This window comes from Toxotes jaculatrix, chromosome 20 (assembly GCF_017976425.1).
Source record: "Toxotes jaculatrix isolate fToxJac2 chromosome 20, fToxJac2.pri, whole genome shotgun sequence".
NCBI classification, from domain to species: Eukaryota; Metazoa; Chordata; class Actinopteri; family Toxotidae; genus Toxotes; species Toxotes jaculatrix.
This window is the reverse complement of record NC_054413.1, coordinates 18,762,055-18,789,870: the sequence shown is the minus strand read 5'-3', so window position 1 is coordinate 18,789,870 and position 27,816 is coordinate 18,762,055. Positions and strand designations below refer to the sequence as shown.

The 27,816-nt window shown below is 42.6% G+C and overlaps 1 protein-coding gene across 1 annotated transcript in view; it reads right to left on the bottom strand.

The window, feature by feature from the left end:
- Nucleotides 1-8,759: 8,759 nt before the first annotated feature.
- The window catches only part of odad2 (outer dynein arm docking complex subunit 2), a 35,379-nt gene continuing 16,322 nt past the window's right edge, over nt 8,760-27,816 (bottom strand). The window contains exons 12-20 of the mRNA XM_041065475.1: nt 26,949-27,176; nt 26,627-26,737; nt 26,321-26,475; nt 21,473-21,653; nt 21,309-21,370; nt 18,887-19,001; nt 15,686-15,874; nt 15,210-15,431; nt 8,760-9,517 (exon numbers count right to left, since the gene is read on the bottom strand). Of these exons, the coding sequence (XP_040921409.1) occupies nt 9,401-9,517; nt 15,210-15,431; nt 15,686-15,874; nt 18,887-19,001; nt 21,309-21,370; nt 21,473-21,653; nt 26,321-26,475; nt 26,627-26,737; nt 26,949-27,176 (1,380 nt within the window). The 3' untranslated portion in view covers nt 8,760-9,400. The remainder of the gene's footprint in view (nt 9,518-15,209; nt 15,432-15,685; nt 15,875-18,886; nt 19,002-21,308; nt 21,371-21,472; nt 21,654-26,320; nt 26,476-26,626; nt 26,738-26,948; nt 27,177-27,816) is intronic.

The following is a 27,816-nucleotide window of genomic DNA, read 5'->3' as shown; positions in this document are numbered from 1 at the left end:
ACACAGAGGCTCGTCACTGGCATCTCCTTAATCCTAATTCACCTTCTCCAAAGCCTCTGCTCTGGCTCACTGTATCTGTGCTTCAGACTCCTGCCTGTTGTCCAGTGTGGGTGTACAAAACAGTTCAACAGGTCGGAGAACCACATTAATCACCATGTCCTGCCTCGTAGGGGCCGGTGGCAGCGTCTCTCCAGGCAAACCCTGTGCACAGCTCTGTTTTATTTCAGGCTGGAGTTTATGAATAACACTGGCATCAGCTTTTGCTGTCCTCTAATATCTGTGACTCTGCTGACAGTTGTGTTTGACCAATACTGGTTTTTGAAGCCTGACACTGATACCAGTATTTTTTTTAGTTACAGACAGATGAGACACAGCAGATTATTGACAGTTTTTGTAAACAAAAACTACAGAAGCTCAGAAATTCATTCTTGTAGTGCTTTAAAAAAATAAAAAAATAAACAAAATAAAAAAATAAAACTCTGGGCTCTGACACCTGTAAATGAAAAGAAATCAAAAATAAATGCTGAAACCTTGATTGCTTCAACTTCTAATCTAAAGGGGCCCTGCACAAATATAACACATCACAGTCGACTGACTTGTCATTTGGAGCAGCTCCAATTAACTCTGTGAAAACAGATGTATAAGGTCCCCTGTGGAGAAGGTGTGAGAGAATAACCCCGACGGTGTCGTCAGGGTTATCTCAGCTTGGACTTGATAAAACAGCTAACAGACTAGCAAACCTGGACATGCAAATGAAAGTCAGTCACAGTGGCTCTCTGAGCGTCCGCTCCAACCACGTCCTTCCGAATAATAAAACTGCAGCTTCATTCATTCAGACTAATTGTCGCTAACTGTCAGTCATCAAGCTCATTAGCCCGGCCGCTAACCGGACAGTGAGTTAACACATTTATAATTTCACTGTACTGGACTGTTTACTTTTCCCTGGCATTTTGTTCACTTCACACCATTTATTTCAATAAAGAGTAAGTGAAGGGAAAAAAAAGTTCTAACTGCAGCCACGGTAATAAGCTACAACACCTTCGTCCTTTTGCTGCAAAGTTTGGTGTGAAAGAGCCCATAAAATCAGATTATTCCCAGTGATTGTAACACTAAATCACTGCAGTGCCCCCTTTAAAATAAAGACCCAAATTCCAATTGATCAATATATTGATTCGTATCAGTACATCAGATATGTTATGGTCTGTATCCCAACATCTGGAGCTTCGCTTTCATAAACGCCAGGAAGGAAACCTCAAGTTTGACGTCACCCTGCCTCTTCTATCCAAGACAATTTAATTTAAATGTCAGCGTAGTTTTGGGATCATGTAGCTCTGTTCTTACATCTAATCTCTGTACATGTTTTATATACACATGTCACTCACCCTTGTATTGTTTTATATCACATCTACTGGAGCTCATTTGTATGTGGGTATGGTCTGGGCTGCCAGAGGGGCGGTTGTAGTGAAAGTTTTATTTCCTTGCACTCATAACATTTGTTTTTGTCTTACACTTCCAGTTGAGCTCTGGTCCCATGACAGAAAACACAGCACTTACAGAGGCAATCAAATGCTTCTGCTTCTTAATAAATAAAACATTGGATTAAAGGATGAAGATCCGTGTTAAACAGCCTCAGATGTAGCACTTGTGTGTCTTTTCTGAGGCAGTGAATGTAAAATTGAAAAGCAGACATTCATTACGCATTATGGATACAGCAGGGAACACCCTGTTTTTGCCTTAGGGTACCACATCATTCAATGTGTATTAAAGGATCTGGCTATGAAAGGTGGCCATTACTCGAAATCAGTGTTAGCTCAGTGTCAACACCTTACGCCATTACAATCCAAATTATTTTTTAAACCCCAGTCTGTGCACCCATAATCTGCCCCTCATTTAAGATGATGTTTTCACTCCAGACTTGGACTTAATTTCGCCATGTAAACCAAGTTGGAATTATACACTGTAGCACACAGACTACTTGTAAAGCCACAGACATATTTGTTCGATAGTTTGCCAGCTTTGCTGGAAAATGTGACTGAGGAGAAAATTTGCAGGTTGTTTAAAATGACCCAATTACTGTTTTCAGAAGGGTTTTAAACGTTCGGGACACTAATCAGCGAGTTGAAACGTGTGCTGTCTGTACACGTCTACCGAAAGCAATCAAGACCAAGTTCCATTAGATGTCACTGGGATTGCTCCTTGAAATTACAGTGGGGAATAATTGCAACTTGGAACACCCAGTTCCACTCTTTTAACCCTCCCATCCTCTGTTGTCTTTCTAAATATGGCTCTCCAGGAATACACAAATGGCTACTAAATAGGCACATGCAGCTTCACAGAGAGGAGATGCCAGTTCAGTATCCAGTGTACATGGAGGTGATGGATACTTCTGTCAAGTAATATGCTTTCACTGTGAACTGGACCCTCAGATTTTCTTGCATCGTCGATCCAAGTTGAATTAAGTCAAACAAAGCATGCTTTTTGTGCACCTAAGCCTTGCCAAAACTACTCACTCATCTTAGAATAACAAAGAGGCATATTCGACTTGGTCGTTTATAATGCCAGTGTGAAAACCTCAGCGAAATGATTCAGTTATTCGTGTGTCATCGCCTCTATAATTCTGGTTGTACTATCTTCGGTTGTTGAGTCTCCAGGTATTTTTCTTCGTGAGCAGACAGTTGCAAAGCTCTGAAGTATTTGGGAGTGCTTGGGCAAACTGACAGACAGCAGAGAGCTAGACTGGAACAGGAGGTTATTTATGCATCGCGCAGAGGGAAAGGACATTTATTAATGTCAGAATTAAAGCAGGTTAAAAAAGAAAGAAAGAAAGAAAGAAAGTAAAAGGGCGTTAGAGTTTACAGGTCAAGTAGAAGAGAATGTCACATAAAAGAAATACAACACCACACCAGAGCAGAAAAATGCACTTTTGAACATTGGCCTAATTGACCACTTTCACAAATATTATTCTTAATTGTGTGAAGAAACTCAAGTCGACAGCGTCGACCACAGTTTTGTACTTGGTGCTTGTGTCTCAAAGTGCGCAATCAGTTACAGGTTTAAATGGGATGTTCTATAATACCTTGCTGATGATTTGTTGATTTGGCGCTATTCCCCTCAGTTGCATGTCTTCCCCTCAGGTCCAGAGCTGTGATAGCCTGATGAAAAGATTCTGATGAAAACTCTGGGATAATATAATTTTTGGTGGGGTGCCATACGGAGCTCTCAGGTTGGTTCACGATCCAGCGAGGGGAAACCTGGCTGGGCTTATGGCTCACAGCTGTGCAGCTGGGAGTGCGTGCCAATTCATCACCGTCTGCTGTGTGAGGAACTTGGCATTTTGGAACATCTTTACTAACTATTATCCTTTGTCTGAAAATGAATATAACTGCCTGTTGGCTATCAGTATCCTCGCCTTTCCAGTTTGGTGTAACTGCAAGAAGAAAATGTCCAGAAAAGCTCACAAAAGACGTCTGTGAACACAAAGCTGAAAAGTACACCGAACATCACACGTCACATGACAAAGAAATCTGTGGAGCGAAAAAAGAGTGTAAAACAAAAATAACCGCAAACATGTTGTTGCTTATAAAACAATGCATTTACCTTTTGAGGCCAATCAGTGTGATTAAACATGGAGTCATACCTTCCAAGTTTCATCAAATCAGAGCAGTGGTGTCTAAGATTTCACAAATTCCTCAATTTCAAGGTCAGGCACAGAAAAAAAAAGCTATGATCTGTTAATGCAGTTGACAAGCATATCCCCCCCCCCCCCCCCCCCCCCCCCCCCCAACACACACACACACTTCTTCTACCTTACACTGACTACAGCAGACAGACAGACAACAGATCCGGTGAGTACAGACTCTCATTAGAAATGCCTACATGTTGAGACCCGTAACAGTTCAGGATGAACTAGGATGACTAATCCAACTTAGACCCTGAGCGGAGCCTCTGATATTCATGGGACAAAAATGTCAGTGTTTTAAAGGAAACGTCTCACAGTTGTTTCAGCTGTGTGGTCACAGCAGAAAGTGGCACAGCAGAGTTAACCTGTGCCTCTTTGCTCGCAGGGACAGTTGGTCAGTCAGGTCAGTCACAGTAGCTCTCAGTCCTGGGCTGTAAATACCTGACAACTTCGAGACGGGCATCGAAAAAAAGTGAACATCCTATAACAGACAACTCACATTTATTTATCCACTACAAACAAAACTGCACAGAACCAGTCAAAAATCAGATTCAGCTCAATCCAGTTTGACAAATCGTGTGTTTTATCATGTCGTCAACATGAAACGATGTTGGTAGGTTTCAGCATAGGCGAGTTCTACAACTTTACACTGACAGATCCTGAGTAAGACCCACAAATTCATAAAATTAGACAGACAACCACTGCACTATGCATTTGCTCCTCCAAACTTGCTTACTTTAACAATGCAGGTGGAATAAAACTCAACAGTACAACTCAGAAAATAAGCTAAGACAGAAGAGGATTTGCAGCAAATCTTTGCATTTTAAATACTGATGTATCCAGGACTGTACTCCATTGCCTAAAACAAAGGCCACAGCTTGGCCTATGGCACAAAAAATAACTTCATGTGATCAGACAAAAAATCTATTCTGTGCTTAATAAATGCATTTGTGTGTTACTGTTAACCACAAAAGCACAAAACAATAAAGTCTCTTTGCGTTCTCTCAGACGGCCTCAATGCTTGGACACTTACACTGATTTATTATTGGGTTCTTATGTGGATAAAAGCAAAATCTGGGAACACAACTATTGATTGAATTGTTTAAATTAAATTATTCTTTGCAAGATAATAAAAATCTGTACAAAATACACAGAACATGAGCCTGTAAAAAAAACTTTGTGTTCAAAATGTCCCATTACATAATCAGATCTGAGACACGAATATAAAGTCATAGTCCCCAAGTGTGGCCAATCAGAGCAGATGTAAAAAGTTTTGCATTTATAGGTTGGGAGACACTTCGTAGTCATACTGAGACTTTAAGCGTCTTCCACAAAGAAAGCCTAATACTTGTAATTAACACATGTGACCAAAAGCCACAGCTGTCATGAGCAATGAAGGTATTATTAATATTTTCGAGACCTTTATGGAGACATTACTCTTGCAGCCTTGAAATCCGACCCAGACGCTGTGGTATTTGCCCACTCATTTCTCTGTTTATTTATTGTCATGCCAGCTTGTTATTTACACTTTATGGAAGGGAATGTCAGGATTCATTAGTGCTGTGAAAGCTCTTTTAAAAACGGCCTCAGAAACCACTGAGAAATGCAAGCGAGTCACAGGACAGCAGCTGAATCTTCTGAGGGGTACAGAATTGTGAGATGCTGTGAGCGACTGAGGGAAGGAAACGGATGCAGGAGGGGGGGGCAGGCCGCTGAGCAAACAGCGAGGCGGGCACGACACGCGAGGCTCACGCCAACAGACCTGGTGGTGTGAGCATGCTGTAATGATATAAAAGCTAATTTACAGATTGAGAACAGAAGCTGTGTTCTCGCTCTGGTCCTCAGCCACCGGAGAGCCCTGCTCTCTGTTTGGATGGAGCTCTGAGAGGCCGTTGTGTACACGCATGTTTTTAATGGCAGCATCGCAAGCAAACCACGCTGCTGCCACTGCTGTGCAACAGTTTGTAATTTTATATTAAAATGGCCCTTAGACACTGAAGGGGACGAAAAGCCACTTCTAATATTTGGAAAGAACTTTTACTGTTTATTAGTTTCTTTTATGAAATATTGCTGCAGGACGCCTGGGGAGATGTGGGATCTTTAAAAAAAACACTTCAAAAGGTTAGTTCCATTTTAAAACAATTGAGCTGGTATCACAATACACAGCTCGCTCTCTGAAGGACTGCCTGGCCATAAAAATAAGCGATATATATTTATTACTCCGTCCACCCAAAATGTGGACAGACAAATCTCACGACTGCAGAAAGGATATTTCCACACATAAGTCTTGTGTAATATGTAATAAAGTCCTGGAGTGTGGTTGCATCCATCACCCTGACCTATGGGAAACGTCTGCCTCAGTCTGGACAGGGTGAAGGTCAGGCTTATGGTGAGACATACCAGCAGAGATACAGGGGTGTGGCAGATGCCAGGGCCCACATGTTCCCTCAAAACAGGAGCAACAACATGAGGGATATCCCTCCACTATTTCAATCGCCTCTGTGAAGCGATGAGAAGCATGGGATCTTGAATGGTGAGCAGAAAGGCCAGAGCCGGACGTAATTGCTGCCTCCGCCGAGGCGTGGAGGCATAACCTCTCATTTCCTGTGAATAATGTCGCTGTGACGGACGGCAAGCCAAAGAAAGTGGCAGTTTCTTTTCTCAGAGGGTTTGTGGCTCAACTAATACACTCAACTGTGGCTTTATGACCAATGGGTCTGAGGGCCAGGGCTCCTGAAACCAGCCTACTGCTTCCTCTCAGCCTCTGCCCTGTGCCCTGCAGGGTTCAACATCAGGTTCAGAAAGGAAAGTGAAGCACTGTCTTTTAACTAATGCCCACATACGAGAAATGTGCTGTCAAAATTAATATCTTGCCCTTTGTTTCTGTTATTCCACCAACTTACAGTTTGTGGCAGTACATAGCAATGACAAGGAAGAAGAAGACTGTTAGTTAGGAAACATGAATGTAAAGGTTGCAGGACTTAGGGTTTTAAAAAAAATGCTTTGCAAATGCTTCATGAAGAAATCAGGGAGGGAGGGAACAAGACTGGCTGTTTCCCTCTGCTTTCAGTCCTCATGCTAAGCTCACCTAACCACATCCTGACTCCAGCTCTGTGCTCAACACGCAGACTTGACACTGATATCAATCTTCTTATCTCAGTCCTGGAAACAAAGCAAATAAGGTTTTTTTTTTTTTTCCCCCAAGATGTTGAACTATTCCTTTAAAATATAAAAAGGAGAGCTAAAAGGAGAAGGAGCTAAACTTAGGTGAAATTAGAGAGACAAATATAAAAGCGAGAGAAAAGGAAAACCTAAGCAGCCACACGAGAAGAAAACAACGTGTTTCCTTCTTTGTTTGTTTAAGTGACTAAATATTTTTCCTCTTAACATTTCCTCAGAATCAGTCTTGACGCTGGGCATGCTGCAGAGGCCATAAAGCTTGCTGCTTGGAATTAAAGAGCCATTAATCACTGTGAATTTATTTGCTCTGAACGGTTTGGAGACAGTGGCTTCCTTCAGCTCCTAGTTTAGTTTTTTTGGAGGAAGTTGCTTCTTCACAGTAATAAGTTCACTCGTGTACTCTCCTCCTTCCGTGCTCCTCCGGTGACCCCCACATACAGCTGGTAGTGTTTAAACTTCAAAGAGTGATGAAGATTTTCAACCACATATTTTCAATGTTTTGTTAATTTTTTTATTTTAGCACGTGGCCGATATTAATGATGAAAGTCCCATGAGATTTTGCGGCAGCGTCTGTGGTTAGCGCTGAGCATCAGAGCTAACTGGGACCAGGACAGTGGGATCAGAGAGACACAGAGGCTGACAGACAAGCAGCAGGGCGGTGGTGGAGGCTCACGGTCTTTTACTGAAATCTGCTGTGCAAAAGCCTGTCGAGCCTGACACGGCCTGTTTATAATAAACAAGAACAGAAGACAAAAGGATCAGACGATCCCAGATCAGCTGCAGCGCACCGCACTCTGACACCATTACTGCTACCGAGTCTAAATATGTACAGTGCAGAAAAAGACGGGATAAGAATCAGGGAAATATCATTTAAAATAAAAGATATGCAGCAACAACAACAACAAAAAAAACAATAACTACTTTTGGAAAAACGCAGAGCAATTTGCTGCATTTTCCCAAAAATCCTTCATTAGATTGTTTTATGGTTGGTGTTGACTAAATGCCATACTAAGTGCTTTGCTACAAATATTTTCCCAACTGGCCCAAGTGTCTGCAACATTTTTGTTTTTACTGACAAAAATAATGAGCCTGTTTATAAAATATCTTTTTTTATTATTTATAATAAATACCCCCACAAAATCTGAAATTACTGTAAATAAATTGTGAGTAATGTGGAAAATCCCGATTTAAATTCATTCTTGTACATAATATCTGTGGTGGAGACAGGACACACTATTGTATTCCTAATCGTTACAGACATTTCTTATCCACTTATGACAACAGTGCTTGAATTTGTGTGTTCATAACACTGTGTGGTATTTATACAGACTGCCTGTATTCCACATTGGTGCTGTGTAACCACCAGTAAGTTATTCTATTTATCTAGATGTCTTATTGCAGACTTTGTGCTCTCTGAGTTTAGATGTGTTACAAATATTCGTATAAGTACAGAGTACACAAACTGCACAAGAGCAGGTTGAGCAATCCAAACAGATGTGGGTCTTGTTTAGATATTGTGGTCTCGTGTGGATTACTTAAGGAATGTACCTCAGAGAACGCGGCTTCAGAGTGTTTCGCTCCGATCGACGTACGGAGTATTTGGCAAAAGAACAAACACGACGAAGACGCATTTATTTTTATCATCACGATTTCCAAGTTGAGACAGTCAGAGAGCGAGAAGAGGGCTTCCTGAAATGTTTGGACGAACTTCTGGTGAGGTAACTGATGTAAATGAGGATCCCGGGATCAAAGTTCTCCCCTGAAACGGAAGCTGGGAGACAAACAAACACACACACACACATCAGTCAAGACGAAACATTTTATTGGAAACCTTTCTCAGATAATTTCATATAACATGTTGAAAACACTTGTTGTTGTACTTACATGTGTAATACTTCTCTCATACATTTTATCTGAAAATATTTTCAAACACATTTGAAACAAATGAACAAGACAGATGCTAAGGTAAATATTTGCCTGTGCTGTCACAGTCAGCCCATTTATACTCGTAAGGGACTGTACAAAAATTATTGGGAGGGGGTCAAAAAGGGGGGAGGGTTGTATATTTTTTTCTTTTTCCTAAATGGAGGGTAGTCTGATACTGAGTATATTTTATTTTTTTTTATTATCTTTATTCTGTTTCTTTCCTCACATTTATAAATTCCTTTTTCCTTTTCTTGCAAAATATAATATCTTGTTCATTCAGTGGCCCTTGGTTCAAAAATAGAGAGCAGCTGGAATGTGTGGAAGTAAGCAACATTTGGTATGTTTACCATTATTTTGGTAAATGCTAATTCTAACCCTAATGTGCGCTTTGAGCTATGTAAAAATGATCGTTCCCTTCACACATGAAATCAGAGTAGGGTGAAGGGTGTAGCTATGTTTTTCTAAGGGGAGGGTCCAGAAGCACATATTAATAACCATGGGGAGAGTCTTGCTATTTTAAAAAAGTCAAACACAAAGCTCAGCCCATCTCCCACCCCCCCAAACATTTCTGTACAGTCCCTATTGGCTTTCCAGGGGTGCTGTGATCATTGACTGTCAATAAAATAATCGGGCCTTCCTATTGGCCAGAGCCAGAAGTCGGATGTTGCGCACACAGCCAGCAGCAGCTTCCTGGAGCATCTCGTCCTTAGAGCCCATGATGTGGATGAGGGGCTGTGGGAGTACAGCACAAAGGTCACAGGCGGCAGCAGGAAGTGATTCCCCCCCAAAAAATCATTATTTTCCAGCAGTGGACTAATTCACCTTTGGAAAAACATCTAGCGGCTGAACGCGGAGGCTGCTGTACACACTGCCATGTCAGCACCAGTCACTGCACACCACCACTGGTAATGGCTGCAGAGATATGCAGTGGCTGTGCGGTGACAGTTTCAAGCTGCACTGGCACGTGTCCCTCTGTGTGTGTGTGTGTGTGTGTGCATGTGTCTATTCAGTGTGTGTGTGTGTATGTGTGTGTCCTACTTCCAAACCATGCCTCAGCAAAGGGGTTACAGCTGCGAGCACACATGCTTCTGTAAGTTTGTTCAGATGAAAGTCGTGCAGGGCAGGCTCGACATTAAAAACCTGAGCATGAACCACACCACTCGACAGCCTTTCCGCCGCTCCAAAGGTCAGATTATATCCGACTATTAGTGGCTTGTGTAATGGATCTCGTTAGATCTTATTGCAGAACAAGGTTTTTTGCTTTCCAGAAATCTCTAGCTTTGGAAGTTTATTTTTTGGTTACATAAAAATGAACATTTAAAAGATTTTTTTGTTTGTTCAAAGAGTTGTTTATTATGTAAAACTCAGCAGAAAGGAACACACTGGATATATGGAATACCACTGAGTGGCATGTGTTTTTTAGGGGTGAGCTTTTTTTTCCCCCTGTTTTATCTGCAGCAAAATCACTACGTTATGTTTGTGGGCGGTTGTGGGGCTGAATCAAAATAAAAGTAAATGTAAGCATAAATACTCTGGTGCAATGGATGCATCTAAATTTGTTCAATGTGTGCTGTGTGGTAAAATCACAATGGTGTGCCACTGAGGTTTCCCAAGCCACACTTTCAATTATTTCGGATAGTGTTGTTTACATCCATAATGAACCAACAGCAACATTGGATCCTTCGGCTAAGCACACGAGGACTCCCTGCTCCTACGCAGAACGAAGCCTTGATAGATACAGTAACTGCTGAGACGTCTGAGACACTTTTAAGCTCCATATATCAAGACCTTGTTTTCAACTGAACGAGAGGGGAGCATGCTGCAGCAGGTTTACAACACACAGTGGTGTTCAAACACCATCTGGGTAGTTCCCCTGGTTTCAGGGCAGCAATGTCACATCCCTGTTGACCCCCCCCCCCCCCCCCCCCCCCCCCCACCTCCCCTTAGCAACACAAAGATTAAAATCTAGACTGTCACTGTTAAATCTATCCACTAATGTAGATTTAGTTTAAGGCAGCAGAATGACTCTGAGAACTTCTGGCTAATCTCCATTTTCTCAATTTCTGTCCCGTCTCGTTTCCTAATTCAAAACTCTCTCATCCTGTTCAGCACAGGCTCCACATATCAACACAGGAAGTGAAGAGGTTCCTTCGTCTGTTTCACACAGAAGAAATGTCACTGTCAACTTGAATAACAGTTTTCAATAATATTTTGTGCACAGACAGTTCCTAATCTCTGCCCAGCTGATCAGCACTGTTTTCCTCTCAGGTTATCATTGTGTTCATAATGCATGTCGGAGCAGAGCCGAGGTTGACCCTGACCCCTTTCCGTGTTACATGCAAACTTAAAACGTCGCTCTGCACATTTGTGTGGTTAGCAAACAGCCAAACAGCCAGGGAGAAGACATTCCCAGGATTTTCAGCACAGAGATAAACAGCGAAGGGAAAACAGATGAAAGACAAGGTGAGCCAGCTCGTGTATGAGCACGAAAGCACCGTGAGCCTACAGTATAAATCCAGTCAGAAACTGAGAAAATAATATCCTTCCTCCTGATTATAATCACATCATTTTGTGGGAAAAGCCATACAGCAGTCCAAGATGTCAGCTCCTGAATACACTAGTGTGGAGGAGTATATGTGAAACATTTGCCCTCAGGTTTTATATGATTTTTAAATAGCATCCAAAACACCTCCAAAAGCAAACTCCCATCCACAGGCTCCAGAAAACATGCAGCTCACTAGACAAGTCTCTTTTGTGAAAAGAGAGGATGCCTGAGAAGTGCCAGAGGCAGCATTTTTGCCAACCTCATAGCATGTTATTCAGACGTCGCCAAATAAGGTCTCCCGAAGCGCACAGCTAGGCTAAGATAAGCGTGTCTCTCTTTGCTGCCTTTTTTCTAGCTTGCTCTTTCCCTCCCAGCTGGGAGCTCTAAGAATATAATACAGCACTTGTTAGATATTCCCTGACTGTGGTAACATGAACACTTGCCCCCACGTTTGAAAACTGAATCGTGAGTTTTTGAGGTTTTTGCACTTCAGAGAGCTCCAGTGAGTCCTGACCTCAAAGAAGGGAGCTGGGGAACAAGCCTGCCCCCCCCCCCAGCTAAGAGGGGAGAGGGAGAATGCAGGCGTACAGTCTGGGAGGGCTGCACATATTGTTGCATGTGTACACACACAACCTAGCACACACGGAGGTGTCATGGTGTTAAGTGCGCTCTGCTGGACGGCTTCAGCCTGCAGCAGTTGAAGTTAAAATTCCCCTGTGCCAGGTCTGACAGCCATTACGGCTCCATCAGCCCGTCGCCCCCAATCCCAGCGTTCCCATGTTTCAGACTCCACCGTGGAGGCAAACAGCACAAACAGACAGCAGTGTTTAGCTAGGCCAAGGGGAAGTTGGTGAGGGAAGTCAAGGTAAACAACATTCCCTGCAGCCTCCAGTGAGCCAGAGACTGTGAAGCTGCTTTTTCTGCGTCTCTAAAGAGGAAGAGGAAAAGATGGGAGGGCAGCTCTCAGACCGGTGACTTTAAGGGGAGAGTCTCAGTCTGGACCCCAAGCCTGTTCAACCTGAGGAGCACATTTCTGATCTGAGCACGCGCGCGAGAGAGAGAGGCTTAAGTCAAAAGCTCTAAAACATTACACACCAAGGATCTCAACAACATGGTAGTCATAACAGAGCAGCACAGCGCCTGTATCATCTGCTCACCACACCCACAACCTGAAGTCATGGTACGCACAAACCGAGAGGAACCTTAAAAAGTAAACCCGTGATGCTCCGCTTGGTTTTCATTCCCTCCCTTATGTTTGTGTAATTCTTGCCCCCCCATAGCCTCACTGCACACTTTCACCCCTGCAGTCTGAGCATGTCAGAGAGAAAAACTCAAAGCAAACACAAACCGTGCTGGGGCAGAAGTGTGCTCATGGCAACAAAAGTGCAAACGTTTTTCTCATTTAGATTAGTTAAAGCCTAAAATACATAGCAGGACCTGGCAAAAGCCACACACTGGAATACCCTCGGCTGAAAATTACCAATGATTACCATCCGCATTTTGCAATTTTCATCAATTTACTTCACAAAGCTTTTCTTATGAAAGAGCCTCTTTAATACAAATAGCTGGCTGAAGCTGTCTACAAGGATTTACGGTTTCAGCAAACAATCCCCAGTCCTTTGGAAGCGATGTAAAGCGCAGGGGGAAGGAATGTTGATTTTGTACATGACACAAAATGAAGCACATCCGTATAAAACTGTGAGATACCAAGAGTGGATGTCAAATCAAATGGCCGGGGTGATTCATCTCTAAGGCTGAAATTTCTCTTTTTCCTGGTATGTGTTTCCTGTGAGAGCGAGCACCTGAGTCCCTTCTCTAGAACAAGGCCTGATATGATCCAGTACATTCCACAGTAAGCTTTCTCCAAAACATGAATGTTTAATACTCAGAATTGGAACTAAAGAACTGGATGGACAGAATTTGAGTGTTTTGGTTGAGGCAGAATAAAAACACTAATACAGGTCACTAATGTGTTTTCCAGTGTGAAATACTTACTGTTCAATTCTTAATTTCCCCTGTGAATCCTTAAGGGGCCGGGCCATGCACCACGATGTGTGCTAGAGAGGAAAACTTACTTTCTAGACCAACGTTGGAAAGAGAGAGACCTTTTGCTCATTCGAAACTGTATACGACACGTGGGTGAACATGTTTTGAGAGCTTCTCAACGGCACAGAAAAACTCTTTGAAATACGGTTGTAATAATACAAGAGTCAGTCCAAAACCTAACACAAGGCTGTAAATTAGACGCCTGGCCCTGTATCAATACTCGATAAACCCTCTCCAACCCATTCAGAACTATTGCAGATATTGTTTTAACACATTCTCTCCACCAGCTGCCTGTATATCATGAAGCTGAACATTACAGCGCATACTGAACGGAGGAGATAGACAAGCTCTCACCCTGTAATGTTTCCTCAGGGGTCAGGCAGGTAAGTATCAGCCTCCCCCTCCAGACTGGCTGAGACTGAGGCCAGACTGAACAATGAGGCTGCCTGTGTTGTGTTTCCATGTCTGAGATTAGGAACAAATGCAATGCTGGTTCAGTTACGTGGCCTTTAGTAATTAAGCTCTTTAAAAGTCCAAAAATACATTATGGAGTAGTGTTGCAACTCTTAACTGGTACATTAATAAGGGCAAACACAGAGACAGATTAAAAAGGGTGGTATGTCTTGTATTTGCACACACACACACACACACACGCCCATATTCACACACAAGCTCACACTACAATTTCAAATATAGAAACACTCACACACACACACCACACACACACACACTCACACACACACACCACACACACATGCTCAGCAAGAGAGAGGACTTGTCCAGTTTTTGTCGTGGCTCAAACTACAAAAAGCATTCATCTTAACGACTTTTGCAAATTGGACATAACTCTTTCGGAACACCCAATGTTCAGTCCAGCTACCAATTATGGCTAGTGTTGAACCACATACACTGTAACAGCAGATCAAGCTAAAGTATACCATTTAATGAACATGGGAAAAAAATATCTGGCTGCAATTGCACAACCACTTCATAATTTATATTGCAGTTGTTATTTAGGGAGAAAAAAAAAAGGATTTAAAGTCACTGTGGCCACAAAAAGATTTCTCATGTGAAAGTCTTATTATGTGAAACATGATTGAATTAGGGAACGATAGCAATGCTTTCCCAAAATACTGAAATATGGGTACAAGGCCGTCTGTGACAAGACATCAATTACAGCGTAATCTTAACATAAAATCTCTACATCACTGTCACAGACAAACATAAACAGTCTCTGAGCTGAGCAGCTGAGCGTGGAAACAGCCGGACAGGCGAATATGTTAGGCAAAAACAATGTGTTGTTTCTTTTTGGAAGTGCGCAACACAACTGCCATGATGGAGAAAGCTCGCGGATGTAGCCTTAACAGCTCTGACTCCGGTCCTTGGCCTGAACCATATCACTGCTGCATTCTATCCTGATGTCCAGGAACAGTCCTTAGCAACAGTTACCCCCAGCTACAGCCCTTTGACTTGTGCTGTAATGGCATCTAGGGTCTACCGGAGAAATGGCACTTCGCACACACTGAGCTGTTTGCTTTTCTGAATTCCCATGACGGCTAGAAAGTGGAGTCATGTTTCCGCCGCCGCATAAAACCCACTTTGTTTCTGCTCCATCGGTCAAAGGCTCTGAAAATAGTCACAGCTTTTCAAAGTTTATTACTCAGTGTTTTTCACACATCGCTAAAACAAGGGTGGTGGGAGGCCAAAGCGCATTTTCCTCCATGTCATTATACCAGATTTAGTCTCAAAAGCACCAAATAAACCAGATAAATAACTACTTTGTTAATTATCTACAAAGAAAAAAGCTACAGCTACAATGGTTCTACAACTGACCTTGACCACTCCTTTCTCATGCATGGTGATACAGTTGTTGGGGTCCTTGGACAGCTGATACAGGGCCATGGCTGTGCTCTGGTGGACGGCGCTGTCTTTTGACTTGAGGTAGCGCACTAGGGGGGCCACGGCCCCGGCTTCACCGAAGGACGCCCTGTTGCTGCCCCACATGCAGCAGTGGCCAATGGCCTCGGCGAGGTGGCGGCGGAGCCTGTCATCGGTCTGTGGAGAAGAGAACAGGATGCTATTGGTCCCTAGAGACAAGCCTTTACAATGTAGAGAACAACAAGCTCTGCAAGAGACTCTTGGCAATATCCACCAGTGTTCTTCTCATTAGTTGGATTTATGCTCCATTGAGAAGGAAAATGCCAACTAAAATCTATTGTAAAGACAGTTATTTGTAATATTGACAATAACTACAGTGTTCTTGAATAGTAAAACTTTGTTGTTTCTCTCCAGCGGTGAGGTGTGCTTACTGTGTTAGTCAACTTGGCCAGCAGCGGGACAACCCCGTGATCAGTGAGGACTGCCAGATTCTCCTTGTCTTTGGCTATTTTGGCGATGGCGGCGCAGATGCTTGCCAGGACCTCGTTGTTTGTTGACTTCAGCAAATTAACAATCAGTTCCAATCCACCGACAAGGGAGCGCACCATTTCCCCTGCATCCTATAGACAAAGAGTCTGTTATTAGCTGGTGCTCTGTGAAAATGAGGATGATGATGAAGAGGAAGGTAGTGTAATGGATGATGAAAGAGAGGAGACAGGCAGGGGCATTTAAGCAAGGCAGACAAATCAAAGGACATTAAATAAGTGCAAACAAAGTATTTTCATCATCAGCTCAGGCTCATGATCCCATTAGTGCAAAGCAACCAGTACAGCTATTCTTATCTGTGTGAAACAAATGCTTTCAAGAATAGAAATATCCTCCTCTACAGTGCAATTGTGTTTTGGACTCTTCATGAGCAAGCAGTAAATCTGACATCTTCGTTAACCTCTCCTCTCACCCTAGCATGTCATAATAAGATGAAACATAGAATTTAGAGCTTAGAAGTAACATTTAAACCTTTTTTACTCCAGGCTGACACACAGTGTAGACTCAATGCTTCTTGGTTTGGATTCATGGCTCCAGCTGGTACCACAGGACTCTGAGCCACTTATGGGGCAATGCCTACCAAACCATGAGGCTGGTAGGGAGTGCTGAGGGAACCACAGCGGAAGAGCTGGCAGAGACACTGGCTTTAGTATGGCTTGGCACATCGGGCCGCTGTATCGCCAGCCACAGAAGAATACATCAAGGTGGCTCAGTCTGTAATGTTCAGTGCTTTGAAAATAGAACAGAAATTTCCCCAAAAGCATACAATTATGGATCACTGGATGCAAATCACAAAGTACGCTTAATTTGAGTCCATTTCAACATCAATCTACATGTCCAGAGCGAATGTATTTATTATGTGACTGGATATTTCTTCTTCGCTCTACAGATTATGGGACTTCATCAAATTCAGCACTGACAAAAAGCAGGAGCTGATTTACAGTTCTACTGTTGACTTTGGGGGAATGTGATGTACCGCTGCGTTCTCCTCTCTAACAGAGAGCTCTCAGCCCAGATCAGGTCAGGGCACGGTGTATGGGCCCTGTGATGCTGTGCCAGAGGATGAGCCATGTGTGCAGTGCAGGGCAGGGAGGGGGTTGCCGGGGCCAGGAGCTGACCCCCCGACACACAGGAAGCCCTTCCTCAGGAATACTGATGACGGCTGGCCGGGAGTCCCTGCGACAGAGGAAGCTCTCTCAAGCCACCAGCTGCGATAGACTAGCCAGAATCCCTTTCATGGCCTGGACTGGCCCCCAGATCTGAAAACCACAGCATTATGAGGCTGCACACGGAAAGGCCTTTCTCACTATCCTCTCTCTCTCTCCTCTCTTCTTACTCAGGATGAAATGAAATAGAAAACACATTATCTGCTGTGCGTGATCTCAAGCTGAGGGGAGCAAGCCAAGCTCAGAACTGCAGAAGCATGCTCTGACCCCTTCTCCGGAGCAATCAGGCTTCTATAACATACATGGCTACTATGTAGAGGAAAAATAAATCAAGCATCTCAGTGTGCCTCTGCATGCAGGCAAATTAATGATACACCCCATTACGTGCGACTGGGAGGGCTCTACTTCCTTGATTGGAGAACAAAGATAATTGAATGATTCACTACTAAGCCTACTTGCATGGTGCTAAGTGAGTTTAAGTTGTGGACCTGTGGGCATAGAGCTCAGCGCCTGTCTGTGGAGAGGCAGCAGAACTGTATGGAGGATCCACCAGATGCATCTATACCACAGCTCCTTCATAAATCCACTATGGAACTGCTAACTCAAACCACATGAGGTTTTTATCTAAATAACGACTGCACCAAAGCAGCTGTATCAGGTTCCTCAACTCGATGGGCAAAGAGCACTATTTAGCTCTTGTCGTTGCCCCTGTCTCAGAAAAATCACCCAAAAAGCATGTTCATGAATTTCCCACAAAATTGGCGCACTGACGTCCAGACAAACATTGTCAAACTTTGTTAGGGCTCAATAGCGGGTCCGCAGTCCCCCTTCTTCCTCCATATGGTTGCCATGCATCATTTTTGCTACACTTCTGGGCCAGAGAAATTCCAGCCAGCGAGAAAAAAAAAAAAAGGGCTTCACCCCCCAAGACACCTGTCTGGGCCCAATATATGTTTAAACTTAACCAGATTGTGCCACTGACAAGCTGTTTACCTTAATCACAGCAATAATCTAATAGAACAACATTACGTTTGTAGCTGGAAATGACACAAGTGCCCCGGAGATCAAAGACCTGCTGATGTGTAACTGAAATTAGAGAAGGTTGACAACATAGCTGTGTAACAGAAGGCCTGTGACAGTGGCATAAAGAAGCCCATAGAGTTTTAAAAGAGCACTTCAGCCATCTTGTTATAAGGGAGCTAGAGGAACAGCATTTGTAAGCGACTTCATATTTTCACAGCTTTTACTTTACACCTCAGAGTTTATAAAAAATACATAACACAACTGAAACTCATTTTCGTGATATGGAACTTTTAAAGAAAACGTGTTAACTTCACGGACGAACACATTTTTATTCTATGCATACTTATATCCAAAATTATAGAAGTATCAAAGGCATGTTGTGGATTCTTTTGCAAGCCCTTTGTGGAGTGTTTTCATTAGAGAAGTTCACAGAAGCTGTCGGCTACCCTGTGCTCTATGTGTGGATTGTGTGCCTCTGTAACTGGTAGCATGTTGAGGGAAGATTTTCAGCTGGGAAATCAGAAGCCATGCCACAGGATATTACTCAGTCTTTCTCCCTGCCTTCTTCCCAATGCACCAATCCCAGTGTGCCAAGGAGGCTTCTCTGCTTCATATTAGCCCGAGGTTCATGTAAGCCTCCTCTGACACAGCTCTGCCCCTGCTAACCTCCCAGCAGCAGCAGGTTGGAGGAAGAGCTTAAGAGACAAGCATGGTGATATAAGCAGGCTTCTGTTTTGTGAGTGGGATAACCCTTCGCTCTGAAACAACACGAACTCTGCAGAACTCTCTGTGTGCCTTTACTGTGCTTCACTTGCACAGACACATGACAGAACAAGAAGACAAATCTATGTTACATCACGGAGGAAGGAAAAAGATCTGTACTTCACTGTGCTGTACCTTTGCATTTTCAATGCACGGACAAAGGGCCCACGCAGCACTGGACTGAACATCTGCACTAGGGTTTTTCAATAAGGACCACACCAAGCGGACTCCATCAAGCTGGTCAATGATTCTGCAGGGACAGAGAGACACACACAGAAGTAGTGTGAGAAGGGGAAGAAAGAGAGAAAGGAATTAAACAAATAAACAAGACCAAAAAAAGTGTTACACTGTGATTTCATACTTGAAAGATTTCATAGTGAAGGTTTTGTTTCTTAGAGCTCCTCCTGTATCGGTCTGACCAGCAGCAGGCTTAACACAACTACAGCCAAGCAGCATCAAAGCATCGATCAATTTCAACATTGGCTTTTCATCGCAACTTGCCTTCAGTCGTGCTCATTTCCTCTCCAGGTCTAAAACCCACCCACTGTCTGCTCACTCAAATCACTCTGCACAGAAAGGCTCGCCAATGCTAGGGCCAGAGGTTAACTCACATACATCTGTGTGTAGAGCTGCATACATGGATCTATAAATAGAAAGTGAGACAAACTTACACTTTATGTTGGTGGCTTGTTTTTCAACCAGAGCCAAAAAGAGGAGCTCTTTCCAAATCAAACAGAGCCAGAGACAGGTCGCTCTGTATTTCATAGGGTCTGAGTGAAGTTTACTTAAGCCTGAGCTGTATTTCATGTCGTATACATGACTGTAGTCAAAACTGCAGTCAGGGTCTGGGAACCTAAAGAATTACGCCACAGTGCACCCGTTGTCTGGTATAAATAACATGTAACGTGTTCCCCATGTGTGCTTCCACCAACAAGGCCGACATTGAATGCTGTCATAATTACTTAAACACTCCCTAATCACAGTATCTCCGTGACTGGCAACGAGCGAACACTCATCAGGGACGTCCCCTGCGCCATCTGTCTTCCGTTTGCACATAAATCAGTCTAGAGGGATCATAACATCAGATTCCAGTCTGCGGGGCCTCTTAAATCCGGACCAAAAACAAAAGTGAAGCGTCATATCATCCGCCAAAACAGCTCCGTCTTTGCATGAAGCAGGTATGAAACAGATTAGCAATGAAGTTGCAGCAGACAGTGATGGATTAGAGGAGGAGACCACAAACCCTGGAGGCATTAAACAACGTGTGTTCACTCTTGTAGATACACAGGATTCCTTGGAGGAAGTGCTATGTCATTAACCACACACTGCCTACTGGTTGAGAATGAAAACAAACATATGAGTATTTCATGGAAAACTTGAAAGTGATCAGTGCTTGTTTTGGGCTTTCAGTAGTTATGGATGACCTGAATCAGAATGATGATGAGAGAATGATTGCACTGCTCAACAGAGGGTGGTATTTGAGAAACAGTTTTTGTTGGTAAAAATGAAGTCGCATTAACTGACGGGAAACTTGTAACTGACTGTGTGGTATCATGCATCATCATCATCAGTTCTTAGCCAGCCAAACGCTGTCTGTTCACGGGGAATCTGAACATATCAATGCAAAACACAGGAAAAGCAGCCACTGAAAAACATACTTTATGTTTACAGCTGAGTGTAAAGGGGGAAAGATTACGAGGTCTGGCCTAAATATACATGCTGTGAGAAAACATGGAGAATGTGATGAACCAACTTAAAACACCTCCTTCTGTGTAAAGTTTAACACAGTTAGTGGCTTTATTTTGACACGCTTCACTTTTTATTGAACCCCTTGGTTTGTGCCTCCAAACAAATTAATCGTAATAGGCTCATGTGATAGCATTAACAGCTAACTAACAATGTAAATTCAGACATTCAGCTGTGTTTGTGTCCAGTGCTAATTAAGAAGGGTCTTGTATTCCATAACAGGCTTGTAAAACCAACAGGCAGAGATGGAAGGCACAGTGTTTTGCAGTATTGAGGGTGAGGTTAAATGAACACAGAACAAAGACCGCTCTGGACTGTAGTTCACCGTGTTTTCGCCGCCATGTAGTCTTGGACAGGGCAGGGCTTTAGGTACTGGATGCTTGACCAACGACCAACTCAACAAGTCCTGGCAGTGACCGAAAAGCTATAGTAAAACACTGGGAATTAAACCACAACCATATTTAACACAGCAGGTACAATAAACAAAGCTTTTAAAATCTGTCATTAAGCTAGGGATGAAAGAGAAACCTACCTGCATAATTACAAATTAAAAGAACATAGATTTCTTTAAGCATCAGCCCATGACAGGTTAATTATACAGGAGTCGGTGTCATTCCCCTTTCAAAACATATGACATCAACACATGGCCAGGAATATGTGCTTGGAGTTAATTCAGTAATGACAGTGAATAAGCCACTAATCACATTTTAAGAGACACCTCACACGGGGCTGTTTGCCTTGTGTAAACTGTATTGAAAATGCCAAAGACCATGTTAGGTGGTTGGATGCACTGGAAGAGACAGAGACTTACGCCATGTTATCCTTGTCTGTGGCACAGGCACCCACTGCCTTTGTTACATTCACAAGCAGAGGCTGGACAAATGACACGAAGAAGAAGCACACGTGTGAATCATTATAGAAACATGCTTTAAACGTGAGATGACCCTGTATGCAGCAAAGGAAGATTCAACAGACCTGGTTTGTTCCAGTGAGCAGTTTAACTAGTGGCTTGATGCCTCCACACTTGCGGATGGTGGCCTTGTTTGCAGGTATCTGGGCAAATTCTCCCAGCGCTCCCACTACATTTACCAGCACTTCTTCAGGTTGATCAGTCAGCAGACCAACCAGGGTCTCCAGGGCTTTGTATTCCTGAAACCTTCCAAGGGTGGAGAAGAAGAAGAGAGGCAGAGATCATATGAATTAATCTCTTCACACTGATTTATCTATTACATTCAATGATAGTTGGCATCAATGAATGTAGTGGCTCTAGATGAAAAGCCAGGGGATCATGATGATTCACCCTCTGGGGACCATGAATGTAATGCCAATCTGGTCAATAGTTGTTACCTTCTGGACCAAAGTGGTGGTCTGACCAGCAGATAGACAGACTGACAGACCAACATTACCATCACATGAGCCACACCACTAGTGTGGCTAAAACTGCTATCAGTTGTCCAAGTGGCCGCTACAGTGCCCTCAGCCACATGGGCACAGATCTCTTACTGTAACCCAGCAGTACAGGCAGTTTTCCCACGACTGCTCACAGTTGTCCCTTGTACATACAAAGCTTTGCTGTGGTTTGGAGACTCTCCCTCCTTCTTTTGCCGTGATTTTGCCTTGTTTGCCAGTGCTGTAGAGTGGTAAACTATAGTAAACATTTAAAAGGGATATAATGCGGTTGCAAAAAACCTCAACAAACCTCTGATGTACACTTAAGTTCTACGACTGTTTTTATTCACAGTTACGGTTGCTGGCACCATGGTCCGTGAGCTATTGTAGATGGCCAAGGTCATTTGGTTTTGGTCGGGGTCCACTGACAGACAGCCTATTCTTGCAAGTGAAAACACTGCTAATGAACAGAGGAGCTGCCAAAGTTAACATCAGTGAAATTCACCATAAAGAAAAACAATGGTTTTCCTATGCCATCACTGAAGTGTCATCTGCAGTTGACTACAGCAGAATTATCTTGTAATCACAGACATAACTTTTGATAAATGAACGGTAAGTCATGTCTATTTTTGTTAAGCCAGTCCCAACTCAAGTAATTACGTGATGGCAAGAGTAACATTACATAAAGCTGCCTGAAGCGGCTTCTACTGCAAACACTGGGCTCCACACAACTGGAAGCTTATTAAAGCCTGTCAGAAGACACAGGAACCACAGTGGGGCTTCTGTGCAGCAGATTTTTATGATTGATTGTCTGCCTTTTCCTTTCCCCATTCATCTGCGCTAGTCACACATTCAACTAAGTGCAGAAAGCTTAAATGCTACCCCTTAACTAGGGTTTTACGGCAGGCCCAACTGAAAGTAAGATATTTCAGGAACCCTGAGATTCTTAGCAATGACCACGAGGAGATAGATAGTTGATTAACCTAAAATTGAACAGACAGATTGATCTATTTGAAAGAAAACAGCAGAGTAGCGAATCACTTGGGTGAGCACAGAACTTTTGTGAGTTAAGGAGAAGTATCATTTGGAGGGGCAATTATGGTCTGCTCATCATAGGGCTGGAACAGAGGTAAGATGGAGGGGTAGTCAGTAATTGGAAGCAAACCCCACAATCTTGACCCCAAACATTACTGCGCTGGCAAATACAGTCCAAGACTTGGCAGTTGTGACTTTCCATTGCAAAGTTATTCCCTCACTCTTTTGTTAAGGCTTTTTACTGCATTTTTGTGTGTCCATAACACCTCCATATACAGGCTCTCATGGCCACATATCGATGCATCCATAAATCTGCACAAAATTATGTTGCAGTGTTTCCAAGCAAGACTTTTACAAAGGTATTTTCCTAGTACATACAGTATAACTTAGGCTCAGGTATAGCCGTCTCTGTAATACTGGAACGAAAGTGATACGAAAAACATAAGCTTATGTGGTCTTTAAACAAACACACTTAAGTTATGAATGTAATTACAGTTCGGGGCATCAATCATCTCTCATTTTGATGCATCATTAATCAGGAAAATGGATAACACATGCTGCTACTTGTCTTGAGTGGAGGTCCCCCCGACCCCTATACTGTCCAGACCACGCAAATCATCAGTCACATAAAGGAAAAAAATCATGTTGTTTGCAAAGGGCCACGAGGTCTGTTTCATTTGACCAAGTTCTTAATGAATTAAAAGAGGGGGGAAAAAAATCCAGTCTCTGCCTCCCATTATTGCTGTGGCAAACTATATTCCAAAATGATTTTCATTTCAGTACACCGCTCAGCCTATGATTGATTCTGAAATGAGCGCATGCCCCTAAAACCCTGTCACCATTAGCAGCCTTTCCTTTTTGACAGTAATGGCTCGGTCACTTAATTCCAAGCTTTTGCCTGACCTAGACATTTTAAGTGATTCAAATAAGCCCGAGAGAGAACGAAAAAACAGATCCACTTACACATTCAAGTGCGCATTAAAAACATTTGCTGTGCATCATGCTGGTTTCCCCCTGAAGAGGTGGCCAAATTTCACCTTCATTCACACCTAACTGCCCACATCATCCCAAAAAACAAAATAAAACGTAACACACAGGGGAAAAAAACACTAAATGAGAACTCTGGTCATATTATGGCCCTTTAGTAAGCTCACTAAGATACATTTGTGACATGTTAAATTTAGAGTGAAGGCTGTGATATTTTGTGTTTGTTAATGAAGTGTCACTAAATGTGCTTCGCATGTGATTTTAATTATTTCTATTACTGTTATTATCAGTAGTAGTATAACCATTTTACATCGCAGCAGTGTGACAAGTCATTACGTATGGCACAAGGCCTGTACTGGCAGCAAGTGTATTAAGCTGCCACATTACTCATGGCCAGTGCAGTTAACTTGTTTTATCATCAGGCCAAGCTGCAGTCAGGAGGGTGTGTTTTTTGTTTTTTTTACTTTTTTTTTTTTTTTTGTTAAAAATTTATTAAGAAGCCATTTTAAAACCTTGATTTTGTTCCATGAAAACAGAACTGTCTTGTCTAAGTAATAAAAAAATATTATCGTTAAACAATCATATAAATAAATTCCCCCAAATGATTTTATTTCATAGCGTGGGTTAAACAGACAGTGATCTGTCCATCTTGGTTTAAAAGAATGTTATCGTCATGCTACTGCTTCTGCAAAGGAATCCTCGCTTAACTCGATGTGGCAGCAGACACTCAGTTCCAGTTGGGAGGACTTAACTTAGACTTTAAATGTAGGATATCATTCTGTCAGTTATGATATATGAAGTGCACAAAGATCCCTGTGAGTGCTGCTGAGCCTTTTTCTTGTTATTTTTAGAATTCCACTGCAATTTAACCTATACAGCATTTGAGTCAGAAGAAAAGCATTTTCACATAATCGCACCTCAGTGAAAATCCATAAACTTTAAAAATACTCTTTATCATAAAAATGATTAAAATAAAATGTCTTATCACTTTCTTGACTACACTGGAGAGAGAAGGTTTTGAACTGATTAATATGTTACCAAGGTATTAAATCAGTGCATGTGTTTTATATATTATGTCCCCAGCCTCTCACTGAATAAGAAAATAAATACAGCTAAATCATTCTTTCAAGGGAGCGCTGGAGGAAATGTATGGGGCTGCCAGGGCACGGTCTCTGGGCATTATTTATTTTAAATGGAAAATTACTGACTTAAGAATCATCTGACAGTAAAGTGCAAGTCAAAAACCATTCCAGAAATGTCACTGCTGAAAGAACCAGGCTAAATGACACTTAAATAAACCTCTGCTTTACATGACAAATGATTAAAGGCTCTGTTAGCCTGCGTTTTCTGACATTAGAAAATCAGAGTCTCAAGGCTGACTCTTTCACTATGCCTCTTGGTTCAATACTAACAGGCCCTGACTATCATATCACTGAAGTCTATAAAATCAGCACATTTACTTCAGCCTTTGTTAACAGTGGAAAAGACTGAATTCTAGCGGCAAACACTCACATAAAAGATCAGAGCTAATAGAATCCTTACCAAAACTTTACACTTGAAGCAAATAATCACTTCAAACCAACACAGTGGTAAAGGAAAGGGAGACATGACAACAGCATGCAAGTGGAAAAAGTGACACAACTCGTGATGAATGAATGGGAGTCGCCATAAAAGTAACATATGTGATGATGGCATGACAACGCTAACGCACGCAAGTTGGCTGAATCCCTTGTGTTCTGTATCCACTGCTCCTATTAAAGTATTCACATACTATAAGGCTGCTGTTAACCACATCAGCTTAGCAAACCTACTTTCTGAAAGTCATGGGCACATGTGGGTGAAATGCCTAATTGTAATTAACTCTCTTCTGCACTGAGGCTCATTAGATTGCTGTACAGTCAATGATTTGTCAAAGTCATGCAAATCTGTTACAACTCCATGTAAACACAGTACATTTACATGCACAAATATTCCAGTTTATGCACTTATTCCAAAAAGGACAATATTTCTACTAAGCTGTTTACATTGATAGAGAAAATGAATACATGCATACTCCCATTAAAGTTCCTATCTGGTATCTAGTTGGTTTGTGTGCAAGGCACAGAGCTGACAAGCAAGAGCAAGACAAGCAAGACAACTCATATTACGAGTGCACTTTATAAATGTCCAATGATTGCTCCCAAAACCCGAAAAATAGCAGCATATCCCACATGCCTTAATTGCAAAATGGCAAATATTCATTCCAGAATATCAGTGCAATACTCATGGGCACGCGAATATAGTAATAGTCATACATCAAAAATGATATGGCTACAATGTGTTTCTGTATCTCTGGTATGTTAAGTTCAGATGTGTGTGAGTCCACATGTTTTAATGAGAGGTAATAAGATGAGACCCTGAGTCCAGTCATACTTAGCCACATTCTCCATGCTGATGGAGCACTTCCAGATGGCCCCAGTGGTAGCAGCCAGGAGCTGCTTGTTGTCCGCCTTGCCTAGCAGGGAAAACAGAGGCTGCAGACCTTTGTACTCACGCACCAGGTCACGGGTTTGCTTGTCCTCTGCACACTGCAAAGCAAAAGAGAGGCTCAAGATCTACATCAGAGGAGTCAAAGACATCTCAGAGACCTATTTTTATCCATATCCTATTTTTCCAGATCAGTAACTTTTTTCACAGTGTATAAGCTGACACAGTTTAGAGGTGTGGAAAAACAGGTACCTTGAAAATTGCACTGGCGCAGTGCATTTGTAGCTCATCGTTGTCACTGCTTAGGTTTGTCACCAAATCTTTGATCATGCCCTCAGTTTGAATGGAAATCCTGTATCTTTCCTGTAGTGACACACCAACGAAGGATCCACATAAACATGAAAAATATAAATTGCGTCACATTTGTACCAACACAAATTTTTTTGTCATGCTTTTCTAATCTGTGTATTTAGGTAAATATCCTTTTTTAATCTATTGTTATTCTGCATACCTCCCTGAAAATATTTTATACTTATATGTGCCACAAAAAGTACAATAATATGCCCCCTCTCACCTCCGAGGCACACTCCTGCAGGGTGCCCACCACAGGGATAAGCATGTTCTCATGTGGTGACTTGAGCAACCGTCCCAGCAGCGGGATGCCCCCGGCCTTACGGATGGCCTCCTTGTTCTTGGTACTCTTGCTGCAGCTCCACAGTGCTAAAGCTCCACATCGGGCCACCTCTACATCCTTCTCCTGGTCTGCAGTAAGGTTGGCTAAATTAGGCACGCAGTCCAGCAGCTTTACCTGAGCAGTGGATAAACACAAACATAAAAATGTGTGCAGAGAGGCAGGCAGACCACACATGTTTAAGCAGAAAATCTCCATACACACATTTACACAAACTTGATGAACTCGACATAAATTCTAAGACTCTGAAAAGTTTTCTTGCAGAATTGGGTTGATAATGGATGGTGTCAGATGGTAATAGCAAGTTGTTGGCTGTGATTAAGGGTGTAATTAAAATTCTAGTACCACTGAGTCTGCAAGGATGAAAAAGCAAGATGTTAGGAGTGGAAAACTGTCAGCGTAGATGTTGATGTTAGGCCTGAAAAGCCCAGTGTGACAGTTTATGGCCATCATTCAGGGTTCTAATCCATCGTTCTTGGCCAGTGAGACAGAGCAGGCAAAGCAGGCAAAGCTATTACCCACAGCACAGTTAGGTGGTCTCGTCGCATAGCGTGAAATTAATCTGCCTACGTGAGTGACTCGCACATGAGAACATCCGATTTGGGGCTGAGGAAAATATACAAGGCATGCAGGCTTTAATCACAGGTCCCTCTGTCAACAAACATGAATGCAGGTCAGAGGATGTAAGGGACATTCTATCTGTTTTACCACAGAACCCATTCTGGGGTGTTTTAAAAATGGATGGGCCGCT